Source organism: Pantherophis guttatus, chromosome 1 (genome assembly GCF_059756535.1).
Source record: "Pantherophis guttatus breed Tessera chromosome 1, ASM5975653v1, whole genome shotgun sequence".
Classification (NCBI taxonomy): Eukaryota; Metazoa; Chordata; class Lepidosauria; order Squamata; family Colubridae; genus Pantherophis; species Pantherophis guttatus.
The window spans coordinates 89,136,761-89,163,126 of record NC_142063.1 but is presented as its reverse complement, the minus strand read 5'-3'; the positions used below and the strand labels follow the sequence as shown (position 1 = coordinate 89,163,126).

General features: G+C 40.2%; 1 protein-coding gene across 1 annotated transcript in view; it reads right to left on the bottom strand.

Moving 5' to 3' along the window:
- SLC17A6 (solute carrier family 17 member 6) overlaps positions 1–13,434 on the bottom strand; it is a 66,986-nt gene extending 53,552 nt beyond the window's left edge. Inside the window, exons 1-3 of the mRNA XM_060687637.2 lie at positions 13,210–13,434; positions 9,782–10,034; positions 7,334–7,452 (exon numbers count right to left, since the gene is read on the bottom strand). Of these exons, the coding sequence (XP_060543620.2) occupies positions 7,334–7,452; positions 9,782–10,034; positions 13,210–13,295 (458 nt within the window). The 5' untranslated portion in view covers positions 13,296–13,434. The remainder of the gene's footprint in view (positions 1–7,333; positions 7,453–9,781; positions 10,035–13,209) is intronic.
- Positions 13,435–26,366: the final 12,932 nt, after the last annotated feature.

Below are 26,366 nucleotides of genomic sequence, written 5' to 3'. Positions count from 1 at the left end.
TATACACCACCCTGAGTCCTTCAGGAAAAGGGCGGTATAGAAATAAATCTATCTATCTATCTATCTATCTATCTATCTATCTATCTATCTATCTATTTATTTATTTATTTATTTATATAAAAATACAAGGTTTTTATATTTACATGACTTATTTCTAATAATGTATTTAGGGAGGATAAGAATGGACTTATTATTAAAATTTAAAGATTACTATGAGTGTCCGTAAGTAAACGGATCATTTACATTTACTACAATACATATTCTGTAATGGTAGTTCTAGCATAAATACTCATCTATGTATAACTCATCTATGAATAACATTTAATTCCCGTCACGATCACCATATAACCCTTTTCACTAAAACTGAGTCACAAGGGCAGTACTGCGTGCATGACAACAGCTCATTAATGGCATAATTGATTTCAAATGAAATAACTGATTTATTGATGCATCATGGATTAAATATTTGCATTTCTAATCAGGTTTAAATTGAAGCTGCCCATTGTGATAACCTATTTATTATTGTAACAGAAACTTGGCTTACATAACTTTCAGCTTTCTATAATGGATTTTTTAAAAAAATTCAGTCAAACCTGTTACATAGTATTTTTTTTAACAAAAATCTAGATGCTATTACCTTTTTTGGATGTTGTCCATTTTATTGAATTTCTACCAACTACTATATTGTTTAAAAAAGGTAAATCTTGAAATCTATAAATTATGGTGCTGAGACTGAGATCTTGAATGACACTGGGTTTAAATATTTTGCAGTGCTTACAAATAAAAGGCCTATCCTCTTTTCCTGTTCAATGAGAAAAAAAAACCCATTCAAATTGTGTATGCTCTTCACTTGGATGTGCCAATTTAAAAACATATATAAGATACAAAACTACTCTGATTCTCCCCAAGCCCATGTAAGAGCAGTAAGAGCCAGCAATGAGAGGCTGTAGGTGCCTTGAATGACTCTGCTAGGATTTTATTGCCTCAAACACATAATTATCATTATTTTCCTATTAACCCGAGACTGAATGGTCTAATAAGAGATAAGTCCTCAGACAGGTTCCGGAATGTATCTTACCCCATTGTGTTAGGTAAATAACATGGCATTATCCAAAAAGGCTGCAATTAGAGTAGAATTAAAAACCCTCTTGCTGTGGTTTTTCTACCAATGCAAACAAGCTCTTTTGAAATCAGCCGTAGGAAGAAAATAGCTATCACAGTCTGGCTTCGTCTGAAACAGCGCTGCCAGCCAGCTCTCTACTGGTAGAGAATCGTTTCTCTACTTCAGCCTCATTTATGTACATTTATGTACACTGAGAGCCTATACACCAAAGACTAATTCCTTGTGTGTCCAATCACACTTGGCCAATAAAGAATAAAGAATTCTATTTGCCTTGCCCAGTGAAGGCCTCTGGCATTTGACATTCACACTGCACATTGTAGTGCAAAGGTATCACTACGGTTCTTTCTTCATTGCCTTTGTTCATTGCCACATCTACCTGAAATGGCCCTTATAAAAATGCCCTGGTGACTATTTTAGTGACTATCCACTATTTTTGCTGTGTAGGTAGTCCTCAACTTACAACCATAACCGAGCCCAAAATTTATGTTGCTAAGTGGGACATTCGTTAAGTGAATTTTGCCTCCTTTTACAACCTTTCTTGCCAGAGTTGTTAAGTGAATCAATACGGTTGTTGAGTTAGTAACATTGTGGTTAAGCGACTCTGGTTTCCCCATTGACTCTGCTTGTCAGAAGGTCACAAAAGCTGATCACATGACCTTGGGACACTGCAACTGTCATAAATATGAGTCAGTTGCCAAACATCACGTGACCAAGGAAATGCTGCAACGGTTGGTCGTAAGTGTGAAAAATGGTAATCAGTCACTTTTTTCCAGTGCTGTTGTAACTTTGGTCACTAAATGAACTGTTGTAAATCAAGGACTGCCTGTACAAAGTTCCTATTATTTAAAAGGATGCTCATCTCTACCAACTACATACCGGTAGTCTTTGATTTACAACAATTAGCTTAGTGACCATCCAAAGTTACAACGGCACTGAAAAAAAAGTGACTGATGGCCATTTTTCACACTTATGACCATCGCAGCATCCCGTGATTTACATTCGGATGCTTGACCACTGACTCACATTTATGACATTTGCATTGTCCCTGGAGTCATGTAATCATCTCCTTTTGTGACTTTCTAAAAAGCAAAGTCGATGGGGAAAACCAATTTAACAACTGCAGTCATTCACTTAACAAGAGCCTTGGTAGTACAGAGGTTTAAGGCACCCTGTTATTAAGCTGATTATTAAGACCAGCTGCCTGCAATTACTGCAGGGTTCGAATCTCGCCAAGGCTCAAGGTTGACTCAGCCTTCCATCCTTTCTAAGGTAGGTGAAATGAAATGAGGACCCAGTTTGTGGGGGCAATAAGCTGACTTTGTATAAATATACAAAAGGATGAAGGCTATTGCTGAGCACATTGTAAGCCGCCCTGAGTCTTCGGAGAAGGGCGGCATATAAATCAAATTAAAAAAAAAATGTGGCAGGAAAATTCGTAAAACAGGCAAAACTCAACAAATTTCCCACGTGGCAACATCAATTTTGGGCTCAATTGTGGTTGTAAGTTGAGGGCTGCCTGTATCAGCTCACTCATTGCAGCCCCATCGACCTCTGACTTACAGCTGCCTATTCAGTTGGCATACGCTGTTCTTACTACTGCTCTTCCATTCCCGCCCCCCATTGAAGACTTAGGCAAAGGAGGAGAATTGCCGTGGTGATGCAGCAGACTAAAGTGCTGTTAAGTAGCACTTAGCTGCCAGCTGCCTGCAATTACTGTGAGTTCAAATCTCACCAGGCTCAAGGTTGACTCGGCCTTCCATCCTTTTGAGGTAGGTAAAATGAGGACCCAGATTGTGGGGGCAATAAACTGACTTTGTATAAAAAAGAACACCACTTAGGGGGGGCCCGAAAGCCCTACTAAGCAGGTATATACAAAAGTATGAAGGCTATTGCTTAACGCATTGTAAGCCGCCCTGAGTCTCCGGAGAAGGGCGGCATATAAATCGAACCAATAAATAAATAAATAAATAAATAAATAAATAAATAAATAAATAAATAAATAACCCCACTTTAAGCTTTCCTGAACCGGGCAAGAATGCGGTCGATGAAAAGCCCTTCCTAGAAACAGACACACATACTGCTGCGACCAGGAGGAACGTCGATACGGTACGATTCTCAGCTACCCCCCCACCCCCAGCGTCTTAGTAGGACTGCTGGGCCGCTCCTTTTCCTTCGCCTCGCTTCCCCACGTCCGTACTGCGCCACCAAAAGGCAGGCCAAGGAAGCGCAATCACGCAGGCTTCGCCCCTAAAGTTTTTTTAGTTCCTCCTCAGAGGGACGAAGGGACCATCCAACTGGAGAAACCACCAATAGGACAAGCGTTTTCCCCGCCCAACTGCCTCCGAGGGAGGGTGGCAAATAAGATGTTCTCCTTAGCAAACAGACGATGGGGGGGGTAGGACCGCGGGGGGGGAGGAGAGCTCATTTTGACGGCGAAATAGACAGCAGCGCCGATTAACCAAGAATGTTTTAGCCTTCAGCTATTATGTCTGAACTACAAATATATCCGTTTACAGTTGTTTACAGTGTGGTATCGGGAAATAGCTCAGGTCTAGAAACCTAATTAAACTATAGATAAGTTAACCAGATACATACACGCTTGTCTTCTGAATACAGTATCTTTCTTAATGTGGAAGGCACAGGCTGTCGAGTGATGGCTCTCGTAGGGGGAAATTAATGGAGAAGAATTCTATTCTCAAATCAAGATTTCCCCTATACGTCCGGCCATCGTGGTGTTTCTTTTTTTTCTTCTTTCTTTCTTTCTTTCTTTCTTTCTTTCTTTCTTTCTTTCTTTCTTTCTTTTTCTTTCTTTCTTTCTTTCTTTCTTCTTTCTTTCTTTTTTTTGCCAAAACAAGGAGCTCGAGCTATAAGCCTAGTCACACACCCCCCCGCGCGCTTAGAAAGACATCAATGAGTTATTTTAGATAATATGCCTTCCCAGTTTCCACCGTAAGAAATTGCAAGGTTTAAGTTCGTCTGTCTTGAAAATTCAGTCGGACCACTGGACCACGTTAGCAAAACAACTTTACAAAAACATGGTAATTTCTGAATAGCTTGCAACAACAAATGGGCCTTTCAGGCAGATATATTTGTAACCTTGGAAGTTAGCCCTGAAAATCCGAAAGTTTTGTTTCTTTATCGTTACTTGGAGACTCACACTTACATCAGACTTCAGATACAAAGTACAGCTTATTATTTGCTCTGGAAACGTTATCACCGCGTGGCTGAGGAGATTCTCAATCATCCAAGTCATGGTTGTCCCCAGGATGGGTTTTTTTTGGGGGGGGGGACGGACGGACAATTGGACTTTCTGGATGTTTTCTTTGAAAACGTTTCGCTTCTCATCCAAGAACTGAAGAACTGAAGAAGCTTCCTGGGTGTGAAGCGAAACGTCTTCAAAGTTTCGGGGGGGAAAAATATATCTTTGACTTATCACTGTACGACGCAGTGCATCTTTTCTACGTCGTTACACCGTGCCAAATCAACAGGTCGCGTTTTCCTCTTTTCCGATTAAAAAAAAAAAAAAATTGCACAGCTCAGCCGGTGTTCCCATAACCTCGCCTCCCTCTTAAATTTGCTGGGTTACGGTTTTCCTCACCTACCCAATTGTCTAGGCTGGCGCCCTATACCGAACGATGAATTAATTCATCACGAGTTCAGCCTGTGAGTCAGGGCGTCGTGATATAACGCCACGTATGAACCTCCCACCCGAGCGTGGGACCTTAGCAGAGGTACCCGCGAAAGGGGCTAAAAAAAAAAAAAAACCAACCACAGAAAAGAAGCAGGCGATGGCTTTGGCGTGGGTGTCAAGGAAACCACGACAAGATCAGCTGACAATCGCGGGTTTCGCTTAGCATTTGAAGTGGTTTCCTTGTTAATGAAGCTCTCGGGCCTCAAGAGGGCCGCCTGCCTGCAGTCTTACCGGAGGAGAGACTAGGAAAAGCCCGGTCCCTCATGGCAGAGCCTTTTAGAGACTCCCTCTTGGCCTTCTCAAGGGCCTTTTCTACCGTCGTCAGCTGAGGCTGGCCAAAGAGCGGCGCTAGGACCTCTGACTTCCCTCCTTAATGAGCAGGGGGGCAAGCGCTGCTCGGCAGAGGCTGAGCACGTTCTGAGCCCAGAATCCTCGCAGGATCTAATTAACAGGTAGCTTCGCTCCCTGGGTGCCTGAAACCTCTTGCCAGACACCATAGAAACGAAGCCTTGAGAACCCCCCCCCCCCAACAACAACCACCCTCCCCCCCCGCGCGCGCGCCATCTGCCCGCTTTCCTTTCTTTCTGCAAAACCCTCGGAAGTCACTTTCTCCTTCCTCCTGGCTCGGTACAGAAGGCGGCTCATTCACTCTATTCGCTTGGCCATCAATAACACCGTAGCTGCTTTTTAATGGGAGAGAGAGAGAGAGAGAGAGAAAGATTGAGTCTCTTTTGTTCCGGTTGTTTTGAAAGCGGAGATAATTAAGAATAAAAAAAACACTCGAGCCAGCCTCAGTGATAGTCAGAAAGATCTACTACTAGGGTAATAACCTGTGATGGTAATAATAATAATAATAAATAGCATCACCCCTCTCTAAACAACTTCTGATCGAGAGAAAATCCAGGTAGAGAGAGAGAGGCGAGAGAGAAAATCCAGGGAGAGAGAGAGACAGGTGAAATGATGCAACAAGCAAAATATGCCTTAAACATAGAGCCCTATTCGATAATCAGCTGCAAAAGCAGCGATAATATGCCATTTAGAACCAAACGGGGAAAAAAAATAAATAGATTTTATATTTGGATTATCCATCTCTATTCGAATAATAGTAATGGTAGCAACATTTAAGAAGAGCGGCAATTCTAGTCGTTTGAAAACAAGGCTTTGTTAACTAAAACCAAGCCGACCTATTGTGGGCTGGGCGCCAGAGACGGTCGATACCGCGGTATTTTTAAGCCCCGCCTTCTCCTTCTCTAAATAATAATTTTTAAAAAACCTCTCCCAACGATAAAGGTCTTTGGTGTGGATCGGCTTAGAGAACGTGGCACAGAGAACCCCTGGGTTAAAATGCGGGAACACCGTAATGATGATCTTTGGAGAATAAAGCTAAAGGCCGCCCCGTGACTTGAAGCAGAGCCAAACCAACGGGTTCAAGGAGTGCAAACGTACAGTGTATAGCTTACTTGGGAAAGTACTTACTCGTTTCAAACTGAAAGACAAATTCCTTGTGTGTTCAATCAGGCTTGGCCAATACAGAATTCTGTTGTTCTGTTCTGTTCTGTTCTGTTCTGTTCTGTTCTATTCTATTCTATTCTATTCTATTCTATTCTATTCTATTCTATTCTATTCTATTCTATTCTATTCTATATTCTATTCTATCCTATCCTATCCTATCCTATCCTATCCTATCCTATCCTATCCTATCCTATCCTATCCTATCAAATGATATTTTAGGCCAGAGGTCTCCAACCTTGGCAACTTTAAGCCTGGCGGACTTCAACTCCCAGAATTCCCCAGCCAGCAAAGCAAAGCTGGCTGGGGAATTCTGGGAGTTGAAGTCCTCCAGGCTTAAAGTTGCCAAGGTTGGAGTTTCCTGCTTTAGGTCACCCGCCATTAAAGACCAGAGAACGGGATTCCTGAGCTTTGAATTGTTCAATTAGAAGAGGGAATTTGGCCGCCTGGCCTGCGCAATTTAAATACGTTTTTTGTTATTATTCAGTCCCGTCCTCGTTTTTTACTGGTTTCCCGATTTCTCTTGAAAGCGTGCAGCCAGGGAGAAGCGAAGGTCCTTCAGGGAAAAAAAAATATGGGGACTCAACTTGTTTGCTTCTTTCTTCCCGTAAGGACCTGCTGTGATTCTATCTAAAGCAGTGTTTCTCAACCTTGGTAGCTTGAAGATGGGTGGACTCCAACTCCCAGAATCCCCCAGCCAGCAGCGCTGGCTGGGGGATTCTGGGAGTTGAAGTCCACCCATCTTCAAGCTACCAAGGTTGAGAAACACTGATCTAAAGGAAGACATTTTGCCCCGCCCCCTGTGCGCAAAGCAGAACCGGCGAAGAAGCCCAAGTATGCAACTTGTGAGATTGTGCACCAGTCCTGGGGAAGGGAGGGGGGGCTTACAGCTCTCCCTCCCTTTCCCCCGCCCCCACCCAAAAAAAACCAACACAGTGCGGTGCGAGCAAGACTACCTTGACTTCCACATCGCAATCGGAGAAGAGATAGATGTTGGTTGCTGCGCTTACCTGTTAGCTGCCAGCCTGGATGAAATATAGCCCCCGGGGATCTGCGTGATTATATATCCCCAGAAAAAGGAACCGTGGATCATGCCAACTGTTTCTGGGTCCCAGTTGAACTTCGCTTTCTTCCAAAGCGATTAAGGAGAGAGAGAGAGGGAGGGAGGGGAGAGAAAAAGAGAGAGAGAGAGTTGGTGGTGGAGGAAATAAAACCCCGGGCTAAATCAAACCATTTCTAAAGAGAGGTTGGGGCGAGGCGGGAATCCCACGGAATTACACTATCCGTGGCAGTCTGTCGTAACCACATGGGAGTTGTTGTCCCTTTATTCTGCTACGTTCAACAAGTATCCCAAGTCGTTTGTCTCTTTTTATTAATGGTCGGGTTGCACCCGAAATAGAGTCGTTAGGATAGGGTACTAAGAGCCCCCGTGATTGTCATCCTGTCTGTTGATTTATTTATTTGGTAACCTGCCGGGGGCGAAGAGACGGGGCTTTATGACACATCCAATTTTGACTCGGCTGACCGATAAACAAGACAAAATAATAATAATAATAATAATAATAATAATAATAATAATAATAATAATAATAATAATAATAATAATAATAATAATAATAATAATAATAATAATAATAATAGTACCAAAGCGGCTGTGATCCTCCGCTGAAAGGAAAGATCACACAAGGTTACACCAGCTGAGCAACCGCTTGGTCTGAGCCAACTCGCTCGGTCTGAGCCAAAACCGAACGACAGAGACTCGTCTTGCCATTTATTGACTCGGTTCTATTCTTGATGGATCGGGAGAGATCATTGGCGAAGTTCGGCTATTATTCGACGTAATTATTCCTGCCTTTTCTCCCTGGAGAAAATGTTTGCTTGCGTCAAGATTGTACCTTGATATTGTGCACCGCAAACCCTTCTACCACCCCAACGCTCTGAGGTTAGGGACCTCCACTTGCCGTAGGGTATCTGAATCTCCCCATAACTTAATGAAGGTTCCCTCCCCGCCCCACCTTTTGCTTTTTCAATGTATGTATGTATGTATGTATGTATGTATGTATGTATGTATGTATGTATGTATGTATGTATGTATGTATGTATAGAACGCCAAGGTTTCCCAACATTTTCCAGGCCTTTTCGATGTTTCGTTTTTTAGGCGAATTAGTTTCGTAATCATTATTTATTATCGACCTGAAAGAGTAGATGGGCCGAGATAATAGCTACATCCTTGTCCCACTTCGATTTTAGAGCGAGGCAGGTCCATAACGTATTTAGGTGTCAGGTTTAGCACCTGGGACGCCTCTAATTCAAGTAAACGAGGGGGGGGAGGCGATTGCTAGCGGGGCCGCCTCCTTTTACAAGGGTACGATCTATCTTTCAATCCACAGGCTGTGCAGTCCTGCGAAATACAAAAAAACACGGATGGAGGTACCATTTTTAACCACTGGAACTTCAATCAACACTCCTAAATGGGGGGGGGGAGGAGCTGAAGTCTCATTTTAGGGGAGCAGACTGAGGTCTCCTTTGGATCGCACTCGACTCCTGATGGCTTCGTGGACCCCGGCTATGCAGATTGAATGGCAACGGGCAGAGTCGCGATTTGTCATTCTCTTCTTCCAGATGGTTCCGTTACCTTTTGTAATCTGGCCTATATAGTCCTGGGATTTCCTGATCTTTCCCCCCTCCTCTCACTAACCACCTGCAATTCCATTCCAGGTAGTCTTTTTCCAATATCTTCCAAAGCTTGGGAAATGGATCGCTATCCTTGAAGAAGAGAAAGGGAGAATCACCTTTTGTACCGTTGCCAAAAGACCGTGTCCAGGAGGTCATCAGAAGCCGACCCGAGTTCGAGGGTGTTTTCACTTTTTCTTTTGGTCTTCTGCAGTAGAATATGGAGGTTTAGCGGAGTGTCAGGGAGCTAAGACGGGGTGTCTCAAATGGTTACTTAAAAGATTGGGGTGATCTGAGCTGAAGTCCAAACAGTCCTCTGGGAGGCTTTGTGAAAACGGTAGGGAAAGGGGAAGGCTCCTACATTTGGTGCTCCTCGAGAGGAGAAAGAAGGGCGAGGTGATGAAAGGGGGATGTATGTTTATTTAATTCGGACCGGGGGCCAGGCTGTCATTAACAGGAAAATCAACAAACACAACCAATGTAAGGAAAACTCAGTCACTGCTATGGGAAATGGCAGAGAGACAAAGAGAAAAAAAAGAAGGGGTGGGAAGTAAAAGGAAGAAGAGGGACTCGCCATTCCGAAGGCACCCTTGTTTGACCTCTACTCTGCAATGCTTTGCATCTTGTTCTAAAGACCCGCCTCTTTTCCTCCAACACGGGAATAATTCAAACCACAACCTAAGGGGCGATGGGTAGAGCCTTTGGCTTCCCAACCTGGATGTCGGGAAAGGCATTCGGGAATCCTCTGTGCGCAGAGGGGAGGATTCTTCCTGGAACTCGCTCACCTCTTTGATGATTTTCCCTTCTCGGTGGATGGTGCTGTTGTTGACCATGTCCACAATGGCTACTCCAAGGTTACAGCGGATTCCAAAGGAAATGCAGAAACCCAGTCCGCTCATGATGGCGATGATATATCGCCGAGGTAACCCGAAGCAGGTGCAGTCGCACAAAGGCGCTTTTTTCCCGGGCACGTCCAGGGGTTTCCCATCTTCCGTCAACTCGATGTTGTCTTCGGGCTTCTGCTTTTTCTCTAGGACTCTGTCAAATCAGAAAAGAGAGCTCAGTCAAGGGATCTACTTGCTTACCGGGAGAAGGCGGCGGGGGGGAGGCTTGTAATAATACTCTCTTTGAATTGTGTGCGGGATACGTCGAAAAGAGTGCTGTGGATTTAGAGATTGACCCAAAACAAAATAGTCCCGATAACTATTGGTAATTCTAGGTTGTTGTTTTTTTTTAAAGGCACCCAAAAATGTACAAAAATTATTTTCCTACTTGATGGATAAGCAACCAGTCCCTAAATCCTAGAAATGTAATGAGGTGGGATTAAAATAAATCCGATTTTCTGTACTACTTCTTGAAGGGCATGGGAGTGGGTGGGATGAAAATGCTAATCCTGGCTAAGATTTCCCAAATAATTGGTGGCATTTCCAAGGGAGGAACTAAGGGCCTTAGAGGAGCAGGACAGCCACTTTTCCCCTCCTCAAAAGCTAGGCTAACTGGATACTTTCCCCATCCATTAGGAAGTCCCGAATCCTACCTATCTAACTGTATACACTTCAAAGAAAACAGTCAATGGCCTTTTAAAAAATTAATTCTAATTTACTATTCCACGTTGTAGGGGAGGTGCTAAGACGCACCTCCTCCTTCCACAGCTACAGAGATGCTCTTTGTTACCAAGCTCCAAGAAGACTTGGTCTTGCAGCTTCAATCATTCTATAAATTGCATGGCAAACAGGAGAAGGGAAAGCATGCAAGCTTAGATAATGGTATTCCCGGTAGGGAATCTTACTTGTTGAGGGAGCTAATCTACACAATTGGCAGGTGTGTGGTTGTCTTTCAGATCTCAAAATGGCTGTCGGCCACTTTTCCATTGGAGAAAATCTTGCACCCGGGCATTTTCTGCAAATTAGTCTGCCTGCCATTAGAATAAGATAGAAAGCTATCCTGTCTATTAATAATGAAAGCTTCATCCCTTGAGTGAGTCTACTTGGTAATAAGCCCCTTTGAATTGAGTGAGACTTCCTCCAGGTGAGGGTATATTTATAGGATTGCAGCCTTAAGCAGGCTGGATTTTGTTTTCCCTTCATATTAGTGCTAAAATAAAAACAATGTGATGCTTTTAAATTTCTCTGGCTTTGACATGCAACGTTTATTACACTGTATACATGGCAGTGACCCAAACACACAGTTGACACCTTTTCAAGTTGCGTGCCTTTAAAATTTTTGTTATCTTCCCAACAGAGGCAAACAATATCCTTTCAAGAATAGGGAAACCATGGATATTTGATGGAAGCATTTCTCCCGACCCCTCTTTCATTTCGTGCAACTGACCGTCTATGGCTGACGTCAATGTCTTTTAATAATTCAGAATAAGAGAGTAACAACAATTCCTGGGAGAATTAGGACACTGAAGATGGAGTTACCGTGGACAGAGCAGAAGTTGTGAGTTTTTCTTTACAGCTTTTCTCTCAGCTGAGATTCACAGTCCAATAGTTAGCACAAGATTCTCCCACCCCATCCTGAATCTCTGATGAAAATCGAATTTCACAAAGTGTTCTGCCCTGGATTACAGTAGTAGAACACAATCATCAAATAAACCATTCTAATTTAATCTGCCGAACACAAACATCGGACAGTATTCGATTTTTGCATTGTCTTCTCCCCACCCAATGACAAATAAAACCTCTCCCAGTTGAGTTCTTGTGGGAGAAAACAACACAAAAATCTGTTCAAATAAAGAGATAACCTTATTAGAATTAAGGGATCAAAGAATCTCCTTTTTCAAAGAGGAATAATTTCTATTCCAAATATGAAATTAAATATCCCAGGATCGTTTCATATGATTGACTGCTGGGTAATCAGAAAAGCAGAATATACAGTGCCAAAAGCAGTCATGTTTGCGTAGGTGTGCCATTTAAAAATGTATACACGGTTCATCCATGTTAAAGATGACAACAGAATATTAAAATTGAATAATAATAATAATATAAACACAACATGCTCTTTTTTAAAGCAACTTCTAATAATTGGTTACAGATGGGATAAATGTGTGTCCTTCGTTGCTGGACTGATAATAGATTCAACTCCCACACAGAAATTGTTACGTGCCTCCTGGATATTAATACCATTGAAACTCTGGAAAGATAATAAGAATATTTTCAGTGTTGCAACGAGGGTTAGAATTGCCGCAATGGAAGCTTTGCTGATTAAATGCTAACAGCTGACCTGCAGCTGCAGGTTGATCCCGCCATTTTGACCATCAAGAAGTTTTTTTAAAAAAATATATTTTGCTCTGGAAAGTTTAAGATCCTGAGAAGGTATATTCACACATAACTATATGACATTATGTTGAAATTGCATTTATTTGTTTAATAGTCATAGATATCATCAATTGCTCTACAAAAAATTGGTCTCCTCTGAAGATAGATTTACATGTATGCATCACTATTTTTCCAATAGATAGAGATAGAGATAGAGATAGAGATAGAGATAGAGATTTCTCAAAAAAGGATATGCAGATCTTTGATGTGATTTTTTTCTAGTCTCTTTTGAGCATGTTTAAATTAACTAGAGAAAAGGCATTCATTTATCAATTATTTATGATCTCCATGTTTTTTCTCATATAAAAAGATCATTCATGGGGGACTGAGCAGTGCAGATCAAAACTCTTATTTATTCATTTTTTATGGGGGAAGAGGAAAAGAAAAGATGGGGTAAAGGTTTTCCTATTATTCTCAGTTATCTTTTTTTCAATGAAACCATTTTCCATTTCAAAGTATAAATTACCCCTCCCCCATATACATTTGTCTGAATAACATTCTGGCATCTCAGACCTGAATCACCGGATTTTTAAGATTGGGGTTCTTAAGGACACATCTTTTACTGAAACCAAATTTCTCCTCTTATAAGCAAGTATGTTTAGGAGAAGGTGTCACATATCCAAAGCATTCTTCCCTCCTTCCTTCCTTCCTTCCTTCCTTCCTTCCTTCCTTCCTTCCTTCCTTCCTTCCTTCCTTCCTTCTTCTGAATTTAGAGTCCTCATTAACAATATTGAAGCATCACAATGAAAATAAACACATAGCTTTAGATATAGATCATGAATACATTATTATAGAATCCTCTATAATAAGAAGTGGAAATAAGAACCTCACTATGGAAGCATCATGTTATTCTCATTTTTTTAATGAAAACACACACAAAAAAAAATCCTTACCTATAGATTTGACCGAGTGACTTCCCAGCAAGATTTTTCAGTTTCTCCTTCCCAGGAGTCAGAATCCTTTGTTTTACCGACTCCATTCCTGTAAAGATTTCAACTGTCTTTCACCGGGTTAACAAGGATGTCCTTACAAGCCTCGAAGATGGATCATATCGGTTCCATATTAAACTTTTTTCCATAAAAGAATGTTGTGCATCCAGAGAAAACGATGAGTCAAAGTCTTTGTGCAGGTGTGTGTGTGTGTGAATGTGTGTAAGGGAAAGTGTGTGTGTGTGAGAGAGAGGAGAGAGACACTGTAGATGTATATCTGTGGGTGAGGAGGAAAAAAACAGAGCCAGGAAGGGGAAAAAAAGGAGAAGATTGAGTGTCTACCTGAAGCCCATGGGTTTCTTAAAAGAACAGAAGTTGTGAGACGGAACTAAAAGGTCCTCTTTAAAGATGAAGAATCCATTAGCAAAATGACAAGCAAAACCATTGATACTTTGAAGGAGCTTTGATTGAAAGTCTAATGTAAATATAATCCCGATCTGGTGTGGATTATTTTGCTGTAGTTGTGTATATAGAGGTAGAGAGTCGTCAAAGACAATAAATCCCATATGCATAGAATCCTTACCAGTGCTCACCTCACACCAGTTTAGGTGAATCCCTGATAATTGTGCTACATGCTCTGGCACAGAGGCAGCACTAACATTTCATTATTTGTGTGCAATACATCAGCTACTTCCTCCAGGGCTGGAAAGAGTAAATTAAAGTCAATGTGGGAGGATCACACATAGCGCAAATGGGTGACTCTTCTCTACTGTCTGTCCTCTTCAATGTTCCCCCCTGCCCTCAGAGATTTCAGCACCATCAACAGCGCCGTGTCAATACAGTGTCCTCTAGATTGTTTTCAGCACCACGGAGAGCGCAATCGGAAGCTTTCCTCCACCATCAACGTTCTAGGGGAATTGGGCGGACTCATTACAGTGAAGTCAATGAAGAGTGGGTGCCATGGAAACCAAAAGGAGCCAGTCAAGATTCGCCATCTCCAGGTTTTCCAAGAGCAACACACTTTGCAAAGAAAATAGGGTTTTACGAGACGCTGACAATTAATTTTAGGATTTCCATGTTTGCCTCCATTTTTTTGACGCATAGACTGACCCAGTTGCGCAGTGCAAACACCACCTAGCATTCTCATAGTTTATGCTGCAGTAAAACAAAATTGTCCGAACACTTCTTGCCAAAAGAATATGCCCTTTTAAGTTATGAAGTGGGACATTTAGGCAATCAAATCAGCAAAGCAACCAAAGCTTAGCAAATGGGGCTGTATCTACTTTCTTTGTATAATAAAATGTCACAATAAAATGGAAAGTGTCACAATTTAGTCATTATATTATACAAAATGATGTTAAATGATATCTGCTTATTGCTGGAGATACAGAGTCCACAGCTGTGCCAAATCTATTTCAGAGGGTTAGGAGAGGAATATAATCTGGAGAAGGTTGAAGAGCATGATGGTGTGTTAAGCAAGAAATAAAAACATATGTATTATTAATGCAGCTTGGCTGGCAAACACATGGAACAGAGTCTAAAAATTATTAAATGTGAAGTTTTGCTTAACACCTGTTTCTGTCTTCACACATCTTATCAGTTTGAATAACTGGCAGGTTTATATTAAACATCTTCCACTTATCTTCACATTTGTTTTCTGGTATTCAAATGTAGCCTGTTAAAATATTGTATAATTAATAAAAATCTTATCATCCTTCTTAATTTGTTGAATTCAAATATGGGTAAAATAAAAATCTACTCACAGTGACAGTTATACTCCTGAAGGCTCAGCTTTATTTCGTATGCATCCAACAATGGTTTTCTCGAATGGTTTTTTATAACAGTGATATAAGGGATTAGGCCTATCAGTTTGAATTTTTTGATATTGGATATAATAAAGAAAGGGGTGTAATAAATGTAATTGGCCTTGTTGATAAGGTCTAAAGATATATTTTTTTTCTGTGACAGAAATATTTTACTAAGGATGCCCTCTGGTGGAAGGACAATGGTGTTTGGCAACATTCTCTCTCATTAATTTACAAAGATACCTTTGATTCTGACAATTTTACCCTCTCTTTCTAAAATGGCATACACACTTAGACTGAAATGGGAACTGTTTAATTAAAAGCAGTGGGAAAAGCTTTAAAGTTTTATGCATTATAGCTTGCAAGCAAGTGATTTGTTTAATCTTATTTATTTTCAAGGGTTTGCAACTTTAGATATTTCCTTAATTTGTATTTCCATCTCCCCCACTTAATTTATACTTAAGTGCCTGAATTTGGGACTCTTTTGCCAAACCTATAAATAAACAAATCTCTGGATGCCAGAGAGCATAATGTAGATTTTTTTTAAAAAAAAAGTGTAATGCTATTGTTTAGTCAAAAGGATGTAAACTACTGCAATAGAACACAATGGTTGGGAAAAGAGGGTAGTTCATGTCACTTGGTGCATGCCAGCAAAATTATTTTTACATACTTATATTTTAAAAAATTGAAGCACTGTCAGAATTGCCATATGATTAATTGAGTGGCTATTAAGATTTTAGTAAATTACTACACAACCAGTGACCCAATGGGTCATCCTTTTCGAGATATTTCCTTACCTAAAAAAGAAAGAATGACCACAGATGCATTGCTATTGTTTTGGTTTTAAGATTAAAAGAAAAGGAAAGATCATTTTATTAAAGAAAGAACATGCATAGCAAGACAAATATAGATGCTTCATTCATCTAACAAAAAATATTTTTGACGACATAATTGGTGGTTGATCTGCCATTTTTAAGAATACTCTAATGTTTTCTTTTTCTCAGCTTAAAGTAACCATGTTGGAATTCCATGGTTTGTCCTTGCACTTTATGTATAGTGAGAGCAAAGCATGATTGTCTGCTGAGGATGTACATCTTCATCCTACGATAAATTGAGTGTAATTCATGAAATCACAACAATATCATTTTTGAATGCGCTAATGTTGATCATTTGTGCACTGCTAGCACCTACAGCCAACCCTATTTGGTCAGCAGGCATCACAGGTGCTCTCTCATTCTTCGTCTTTCCACATATTATAGGCTTGCACCATTACCTCTTCCTCCTCCTTCTCCTTGGCTGACCTGCGGAACTGCCTGCCACTTTGTTATTGGGAGGGAAAACAAAGGGAACCATGGACTACAAGGAAAACTGCACCTCCACTTCTCATTCTACCATGTTCCCATTCTCTCTCCAGAGAGAAAGAAAGCTCATATGTTGACTGCTGGTGCCCACTAGCCAATCCTATTTCACCAGCAATCATCCAAATTGCTCTCTCACTTGAAAAATGAACTTGGATGGGCAAGGACTAAATTACAATGGCTGGAGTATTTGACGTCAGAGAGAATCAATTTCATCTATAGTTACAGCAGCTCACTTGGTGACTTTCAGCTCAGCGTATCTCACAGGGTTGTGAAAAAATATTGGAAGATAAACTAGTATGTATGTGCCTTGAATTCCGGAACAAAGATGGAATATAGCTATATGTGCATGTTTGTGCATCACAGAAGGGCACATAAACCAATAAAATTATCAAGGCTTTTCTTTGTACACCTTAAAGTTGTTGCTTTTTTAAAAGTCACATGCTGAGTAAATTCCTTGTTGCTGGTGAAGGGGGAGCAAGGGATTGTGGGACTGACTAAAAAACTGTCACAGAAAGTTGAAAATGAAGATCATATGAAGAGTCAGAGTCAGTAGCATGGGAGCAACTACAATTTCCCAAATTTTATTCCCTTGGGAGTCATGGGTGCTGGACTTTGGACAATTTCTGTAAGGAGTCCATTTGAGATACCTTGATTCAAAAATTGAGTCAATCTAGATCACGCCCACCCCAGTTCCGTGAAGGGAAATAACATCACAAAAGTCACATGACCACAATGAGATGCCTCACGTTTGACACCCGTGATCTATTTGATTACATATATATATAGTACTCCTATATATTTTATATCTTGGAATATTCTCTCTACTCTCTTTTATTATTTATTTAATACTGAAATATTTGGGACATGTTATTTTAAAGTTACTGTAAATAAACAGATGCTCCTATTTAACTGGGAGAGGAAGAGGAGTAGACAACAGATATCACTGGCAGGCATCATCTGCACATCTTTTATTCTAGTCATTCATAATGTAATAATAAAAAAAATCATTTGTCTCTAGATGACTAGGGTTGCTTGTACTGCTAGTGTTCCTGCCCTTGTGTCAACAACACTCTGATTCTGACTGCAGAAGCAATGATGCAAAATCCTCATTCATGATAAGAATAACTATGAGTTCTCAGACAGCATGATTCCAGATTCTGTTTAATCCATAGACCTTTTTTGGAAGCAATTAAGATGGGGCAGGGGAGAGAGGGAGAAGGGGAGAGGGAGATTTCAGAGAATAAGATCCATTGAATGTGGTTGTTCCTATTTCTGAAATAGGATAGATCAAGGAGGAATTTTCCCTTTTGTTAATTAAGCAAGCTACGGTTTTGCTGACTCATTGTTACCAATAGCCCCGTTCCTGTACTTCTAGCAAAAGTCCATTTTTAAAGTACCGTATATGGGGGTAATCTTTGTGTGTGTGTGTGTATGTGTGCCATTTCTATTCAGAAATGCAACTTATCTTCCATACTTGGTGAAGAAAATTATTTCTCCCTTCACCACTAAAAAAATAGATCATGCTAAATAGTCCTCATGCTGGAGGACTAATTTGTTTTTCTAGCCTGCTCATCAGCCTTTTTTATGCATTCAACTTGAATGCAGAAACTGAAGAATCTTGAGATGTTAAATATGTACATGGGATTTACTAATTCTTGTGAGTGGACTACTAAGAAAAACAACCTTAATAATAAAAAATTAAAATATTTAATTCTGCTACCCTGCAACCAACAGTGAAGTTTCTAATGGTGCTTCATAGAAGATGCAACAGTTTTAGAATAGAATAGAATAGAATAGAATAGAATAGAATAGAATAGAATAGAATAGAATAGAATAGAATAGAATAGAATAGAATAGAATAATAGAATTCTTTATTGGCCAAGTGTGATTGGACACACAAGGAATTTGTTTTGGTGCATACGCTCTCGGAGTACATAAAAGAAAAGATATATTTGTCAAGAATCATAAGGTACAACACTTAATGATAGTCATAGGGAAACAGTCAATATAAATCTTAAGGATACCAGCAACAAGGATACCATACAGTCATAAGTGGGAGGAGATGGGTGATAGGAATGATGAGAAGATTAATAGTTTTTCTTAGATTCCATCATGGTAATTTTCAATGAAGATGGTAGATCTCACTGAAGTCCTTTAACCAATTCAATTCAGAATAGAGCTGGAAGGGACCTTGGAGGTTTTCTAATCCAATTCCTCTGCTCAAGCAGGAGACCCTACCCTATACTATTTCAAACAAGTGGCTTTAAAGTCTATTCTTAAAAACCTCCAGTGATAAAGCACCCACATCTTCTGCAGAGAAGCCATTCCACTGGTTAATTGTTCTCTCTGTTAGGCAATTTGTCCTTAATTCCAGGTTACTTCCCTCCTTGATTAGTTTCCCTCCATTGTTTCTTGCTTTGCTTTCTGGTGCTTTGGAAATTAAGTTGACTCCCCTCTTCTTTGTGCAACCCCTCAAATACTGGAATACTGCTATCATGTCACCCCAGTCCTTCTTATCTCTAGACTAGCCAAACCCAAATCCTACAACTGTTCCTCATGTTTTAGTCTCCAGGGCCTTAATCATCTTAGTTGCTCTTCTCTGCACTTTTTCCAAGTCTCAACTTCTTTTTTGTAATGTGGTAACCAAAACTGGCTGCAGTATTCCAGCTGTGGTCTTACTAAGGTTTTATAAAGTGATAGTAATACTTCGCATGATTTTGATTCAATGCCTCTGTTTATACAGCCTTGCTCAAATAACAGTGGATTTAACAGTAAAAACAAGTGGATTTTGGATTTCATGTTTTTTTTAAAAAAAAAGATAAATAAAAGATAATTACCAGCCACCAAAAAAACATTTGATGTCTGTTTTATCTTATCATTAGATGAAACTTAAAAATTTAGAATTCATGCCCTCCGTATAATTGGAAAATGTGCCTTTTTCACATCTCCAACTTTTATTTCTTGGTGAGTCAGTGCTAAAGTGGGTCATTGCTAAAGCAATTTCTAGAGAAAAGATTTCATACATCCAAAGAAACAAAATGAGTCACACTATAAAGCAACAAAAATGATGTTTTAAATGGCTTGGATAGAGTTTGCATTTCATTGATTATGTATGCTGCTATCTTGCATATGTACCTACCCAGTATTGTTTCTCTTCTCTTCCCAAGGACAAAGTTTAAACAATGCATTGTTAAAGGTAGTTGAAAAATTGTTCTTGGTTTTTGTAGGTCATCAGTAATGAATGCAGCAAGGTTTTGTATAATAGTACAAAATACCACGCGGTGGCTCAGCGGCTAAGACCACTGCTCAGAGGGACGTGGTGGCTCATTGGCTAAGATGCTGAGCTTGTCGATTGAAAGGTCGGCAGTTCAGCGGTTTGAATCCCTAGTGCCGTGTAACAGGGTGAGCTCCCGTTACTTGTCCCAGCTTCTGCCAACCTAGCAGTTCAAAAACACGTAAAAAAGGCAAGTAGAAAAATAGGGACCACCTTTGGTGGGAAGGTAACAGCGTTCTGTGTGCCTTTGACGTTTAGTCATGCTGGCCACATGACCACTGAGACATCTTTGGACAGCGCTGGCTCTTCAGCTTTGAAATGGAGATGAGCACCGCCCCCTAGAATCGGGAACAACTAGCACATATGCGAGGGGAACTTTTACCTTTACTTTACAAAATACCAGAGTGCCAGAGATTTGCCCGTTTCTAGATACATAGGGCAGAACAAATTGAATGGCAAGAAGAGCTGAAGCACCAATTGCTTATTCAAATGGCTCAATCACTGATCAGATTATTGCCTATTAACTTGTTCTATCTGAAATGGGGGATTTTGAACTGTGTGTGAGAGCTTAAGACAATGCACAAAGCAAATATATCATCTGAATCATGAAATGATAATTATTCAGATTTTGTCAAGGGGCTTCATAGGAAGGAGAATTGGGGAAGAAAGAAACAAGTGAATTTTTTTATTCTTTTGAACTGTCTCCATATTGAGAATCCAGGTGTTTGAAAGAAGGCAACTGATCTTTTGCCTGATATCATCAATCAACAGATCAATTTGCTCAGATTGCATAAGACATGGCATAGCAATATACCTACTTTATGCTTATTTGCTAATTATGACTGCCATTTGCACTTTTTTGATTGCATTAGGTCTACTATAAGTAATAAACCATTATTGTCATATCAGCTCCTAGCAATTATGTTCCAAGAATCAAATATTCCTCCTCATCACTTAGCTCCATGGTAACAGCAAATTTATTGGCTACAATAGAGGTAGAGACAGACTTGCAGCCAACTAGATACAGTGTAAAGGATGTTTCAAGGCCAAATGCAATATGTGACAATGTGACAATACCCCATCCAGTTTCTTTCTTGCATGTATTACATGTATAAAGTCATTGTCATCTTGACTTTTGGAGGTTGCAATACAGCTGTTTTTTCTCTCGCTTTTCTTCCAGAGTTCCATTAGAGAATTCTTAGAGGCTTGCTTGCTTTAAATAGGTTTTTGTGTATAGAATATATCATAATTTGGGCACTCTGGGAGACACAACCAATGCATAGTCAGTTATGTGGGTGTCTAATGACCTTGCTTGTATAGTTGATGTCAGGGTTCCAAGTAATACCCCCAACGAAAGAAGACTTTGAGGCCAGAAATTCCTCAAAGTTCCATTTTATTAGAGATGTCATATTGACACATCTGGGAAAACCCGAATCTGAAAGCTTCCAGGTTTTTCCCACCCAAAAGAAAGTCCAAGTCCCTTCCCCTGCACCTGTTGTGGTCTGCCAGCAGCCTGCGGAGCTGGCAGTGGAGTCGGACAGTGAGGAGGCTGGGAAGGACAATGGGCCAGTCCTGGAGTCAGGGAAAGGCCTGGATGAGGGCTCTGCATTGGAGGCAGAGATGGGGCCAGGGCCATCTGGGAGCGATGCACGGACTCCAGAGCCTCCAGAGGCAGATAGCAGAGAGGCAGAGGAACAAGAGGAACCTGTTCCTAGTGCATGCATGCGAAGAGCTGCCGGAAGGCAAGAGCAGCTAAAGCAAAAAGGACGACTCAGGAGTAAGGCCAGGAGATTATTGGCCCCTCCCAGAAGGCTTAAAAGAGCAGCAATGGCTTTTGGGATCTTTGTAGGAAAGCAACATCACTATATTTGTCCCTTGTCAGCATCTCTTGCTTCTGAACTTTTGCCAAGAAAAGCCTTTGGCAGGGTGCCAAACAAGACAAAGGTTAGTGATAAGGCTGAACAACTGTTTATGAAGAATTTGTTTTGGGCTTAATTTGGACTAAGCTGAGAATGAAGTAACTCTCAGCTGTTCTAATAAAATATGTTTGTTTAGGGCTGATTGTGTCTGGTAATAACTACTTGGGCCTAGGTCACAACAGCACCCACATGTCCATCACATGGTCCATTCAATGCACCATTCCAACTGGAGATGTCTCTCAGTCAAGCCACTCCAGGTGTAGGCAGAATGTCCTTGACTTTCAGAGAAAGGAATGTTATTATGGCTAGATATCTCCACCACTCCAGGCAATCCCCGCTCCCTGTTTACCACAGTACCGCAGCCTTGAAGATCCAAAGAAAAAGATGGCCTCCAGGTTTGACAATTGATTAATACGGATGATTGCCTGCTATTAAGTTGGTGTCTATTCTTAGAAGCTACATAGTTAGTTCTCAGGATGATCTTTCCCATCTGGTCCTTCCAGTCTTCCAGTCAGGCACTCATAATTACTATACTTGCATCCATTCAACTTGCTAATGTCTGTTTTATTTCCACCTTTTCAAGCATTATAGACTTTTCAAGACGCTTGTATAGTTAAGAGTGGATGAATTTTAATTTGTGACACCCAAGCTGTGGACAAATTCCTTGAAACCTCCCCCCCCCTCAAACACACACACACACACACACACCACTTACATAAATACATGCAATCTTGTGGATTCTTACCCTATTTGACTTGTAGCTTCTGGCCAGGAGATTATTAGAGATACCTCAATTATCATCATTAATCTCTCTTGGGGAGATGATACAAACATCTCCTTGCTTAAAGATGCCTTTATTGGATCTCTCAGTTGTAAGCAACTATAGATTATAGGCCATTGTGCAATCTTCTGTAATTATTGTATATTCAGAAATCTTTAGCTAAAACATTTCACCACCATTTTATTGCCTACGAAGTATGGTGCCAAGCTTCCCTTGAGACATTCTTGGACTCGTATATATAATTATCTTTAAATCTTTATCTAGGGCTAAATGCACTTTTCATTCTTTGTACAAAACAAACAGTTACTACAGATTAAAACAGTCTAATATAGCAAAAAAAAAAAAAATCTGCCATATCTTCTGCTATCCATCACCTTTGTGATGTTCCTACCTATCCTCTCACTTAAACCCCACTCTGCTCTTACAATTCACTTGCTCTTCTCAGGCCATGGTGCACATGTCCAGTCACATTACCTCACCCCAACTAATATCCTGCCAAGCACTCTCATGGTGGCGTCAAATCAAAGCCAGGTTCAAAAACAGAAAGACATGAAATTCAGCAAACCAACTTCTCATATTGGAATCTTTGAATCAGTAGACTAAGGATGAATTTTGCATGCCGAGGTTCCAACAATTGGACAGAATAGCACTGATTAGCCAAAATAATTGAATGACAATGCTCAACTTTAAAAAGGAATTTCGTTGATGAAGCCTCCACTTTCTTCATTACAACACATTGGCTGTTGCACTCTAGAACAAAGTTCCCAGTTCTCTGTCTGTCATGTTGAGTTACGTATTCCAGGCTCCTAATTAAGCTTCCAGATCTGTAAATACTTTTGATAAAACATTTCATTAAACACTTTCATTAAAAACATTTTGTTTTCAAAGTCTTTGGACTAGTTTACAATGTCAGTGAGTGGTTTGCAGAATGACCAGAATGAAAAAGAATTGAGGGGAAAAGAGAATAAAAATATATAACTGTTAACGTTACACTAGCTTGAATTAGACTAGCAAAAAAGCATCTTATACTAAAAGGAATTTTTTCTACATCTTCTCCCAGGTGGTTTTATTCAGCATTTATTCAAAACATTGTCTTCCTAGGCACTTCTAGGAAGATGACATGTTGTAAGATAAGCAAACACGTGTCATTTCTGAACTGCACTTAATGTACATATTGAGATTATTTAACAATTAAAAAACCCAGCAGAATATGCATCTCTGAAAAAAAAAAATAACACTGCTCTTATATTTTACTTTGGACACCAAGATTACTATCTTTGAGAACTCTTTCAGGCTTCGTTTGTCAGACTTCCATTTGTCTTGTTCCCACAAACTGAAATGACATCCGTACGTGGAGAGCAGATTCACATTTTATGCAGCTGTTACGTCTACTGCAACTATGTACTGCAGATACACAACGCACAGAATTTCTAAACACCCAGCGGATACATGCAGAGGTGGAGGGAAGTTGCTTAGCTTACTCAGAGCTGCTTGCAGTTAAAGAAGCCACGTCACCTGAAAAAGACAAATCCACAATAACACTGCAGAAAACCCCCCCATCTCTCTTTGGTTGATATTGCTAAACGCAGAGGTAGATGTCTCTTCCTTCTCTTTTGAACATGTCCGTTCCAGCAAAGATTTCCACTATTGTCATCATTCATTGTAGATGAAGTAGGATGAGAAACTAGAAAGCAACAGGTAGATTTGATAGAATCAATGGATGGGTCTGAGGATCAAGAACAATTTATGAGGGAATGGGTAAGAATTAAATAGGATTGTAATTCTGTGGTGTTGCTTCTTCCATTGTCATAGATCCAGAATTTGGCATTTAAGACAGAAATGGAACCAAGAAATAATACAGCCTTAAAACTATATATTGTAAGAATTCTATTACTGTTATAAGTAGACAATAAAAACACAGTCCAGAAATAGCTTCTTCCACAATGTGAACAGAATCCACTTTTGCACCATGTAAAATTTCACTGCTTTGCTGCAAGTTAGACTTGTAGTTCTTATTAACCACAATATATCTAATTTCTTTCCCTAATTGTGGGAACATTAGGTTAATTTGTCTAATACTAATTCATTAACTCCTAAAGTGTATCAACTTCACCTACATGTCTCACATATTTCTTTGGAGAATTTCATTAACATACATTACTGTGCAGTATTATAAAACCCCTCTTATGTATTTTGCATTTTTCCCCTGGTATTTTTAGAATCATGGAATCTTAATATGTCTTACTATGTTAAGTCAGTATTCATAGGAATCCGATATCATTCTCCATGTAGTTATTTGGACATAAACAATTATAGTTGCTTTACTGAAACAGATTAGCACTGAACAATCTTTCAAGAGATGCTTTGTTCGTGCTCTTTTATGTTCTAAAAGTTCTTTTGAAGGATTTGCACAACTTTCATCCATATATATTCTAGCAGATTAAAATATTATTGATGTTTCCTAAGGTATTCCTTAACTATGCCTAGCAACTGCCCTTCTAATTATGTTAAAATTATGCTTTCTATTAGAAATACTATAAACAGAAAAGTGTTATCAGTCAAATAAATTAATAAAATAAATCCCCCCCCCCCGCTGTAATTGGCAGAGAAACAAAGGAAATTCTGTTTTAGCTATTTTCCTTCATTATTCTCTTGGGCATGGATTGATTTTATCTGTTCTATAATGAAAGAACCAGGATAACAGCATTCAGAGTAATGCCAGTGTAGATTAGTATTGTCTTGAGTACTTATTTCCCTGACCAACAGCTATCAGACTAATAGTCTGGTGATATCACTAGTCGAGATATTTTAGATCATTCTTCCTTGAATTCCAGCAATCATGAAGGCTCACTGCTTTTGCAAGAATGGGCAGAAATGCCTTGCAAAGGAATAGGAATAGGAGGAAGGATTACTGAACCATAGGCAGGAGTCCATCAAGTCAGGATGATAGCTGCAATCACATGTATAACACACATTGAGGAGGGCAGGGCCCTGGACAATGGCAGCTGCCATTTTGATATTTACTGTACCTCCCCTGCAAGGCCCTGATCATAGTTATATCTACTTCTTCATTACCTAGAACACGGGGGTCAAACTCAAGGTCAGCAGACCGGATCTGGTCCTTGGGATGCTTAGATGTAGCCCGCGGGGCTGCCCTGGAAACAGCAAAGGACTGGCCTGCGGTGCTTCTGCCAGCAAAAACAGAGCTCGCAGTGGCCACGTGCAGTCCTCCCGAGCTCTGTTTTTGCTGGCAGAGTGTTTCAGGAGACTGTCGCAGCTGGCAAAGCACTAGGGCCACCACAGGTGCCCCTGACACAAGTGAGGTTGACTGGCCATGCCCACCCTGGCCATGCCTATCCCAGCCCCTTGAAGTCAAACACAACCCTGATGTGGCCCTCTATGAAATTGAGTTTGACACCCCTGACCTAGAAGGATCATCGTAAGGACACTTTTGGAGAGATTAACATTTAAAATACACCTACCTATTTAGAAGATGACTGCAATGCAAACACTCAGCTCTGGGTACAGTGCTAAAGCCCTTTCTAAAGTTGCCCCAGAGCTATAATAGCAAAAAAAAAACCTATAGATTTGATTTCTCTGTGTCATAGAATAAGCTGAATTTATTTGCCATTGATAATGTCCTCCCTACCCTCAGAAAAACTTAACTGAATTACATACATTTTGAATCCCATTGTTAGCAAGAAATCCCACTGGCTGTATTGCAGATCTCATCACGACAACAGCCTATGCATATATTAGAAGTTTTATATGAAAGCAAGGACACAGATCTCTTCAGCTAAATAGCAAATATATTTGGAATCTATACACCATGTCCTGTATACTATTTATTCAAGGAAAGGAACATTCCACATTAATATGAAATACTTAACTTTATTTAGATTTTACCTGAATTTTACCCACACCTAAGAATTGTGAAATGTAGCATTTTTCTCACTGAGAAATAGCCATTGATTTAATAGA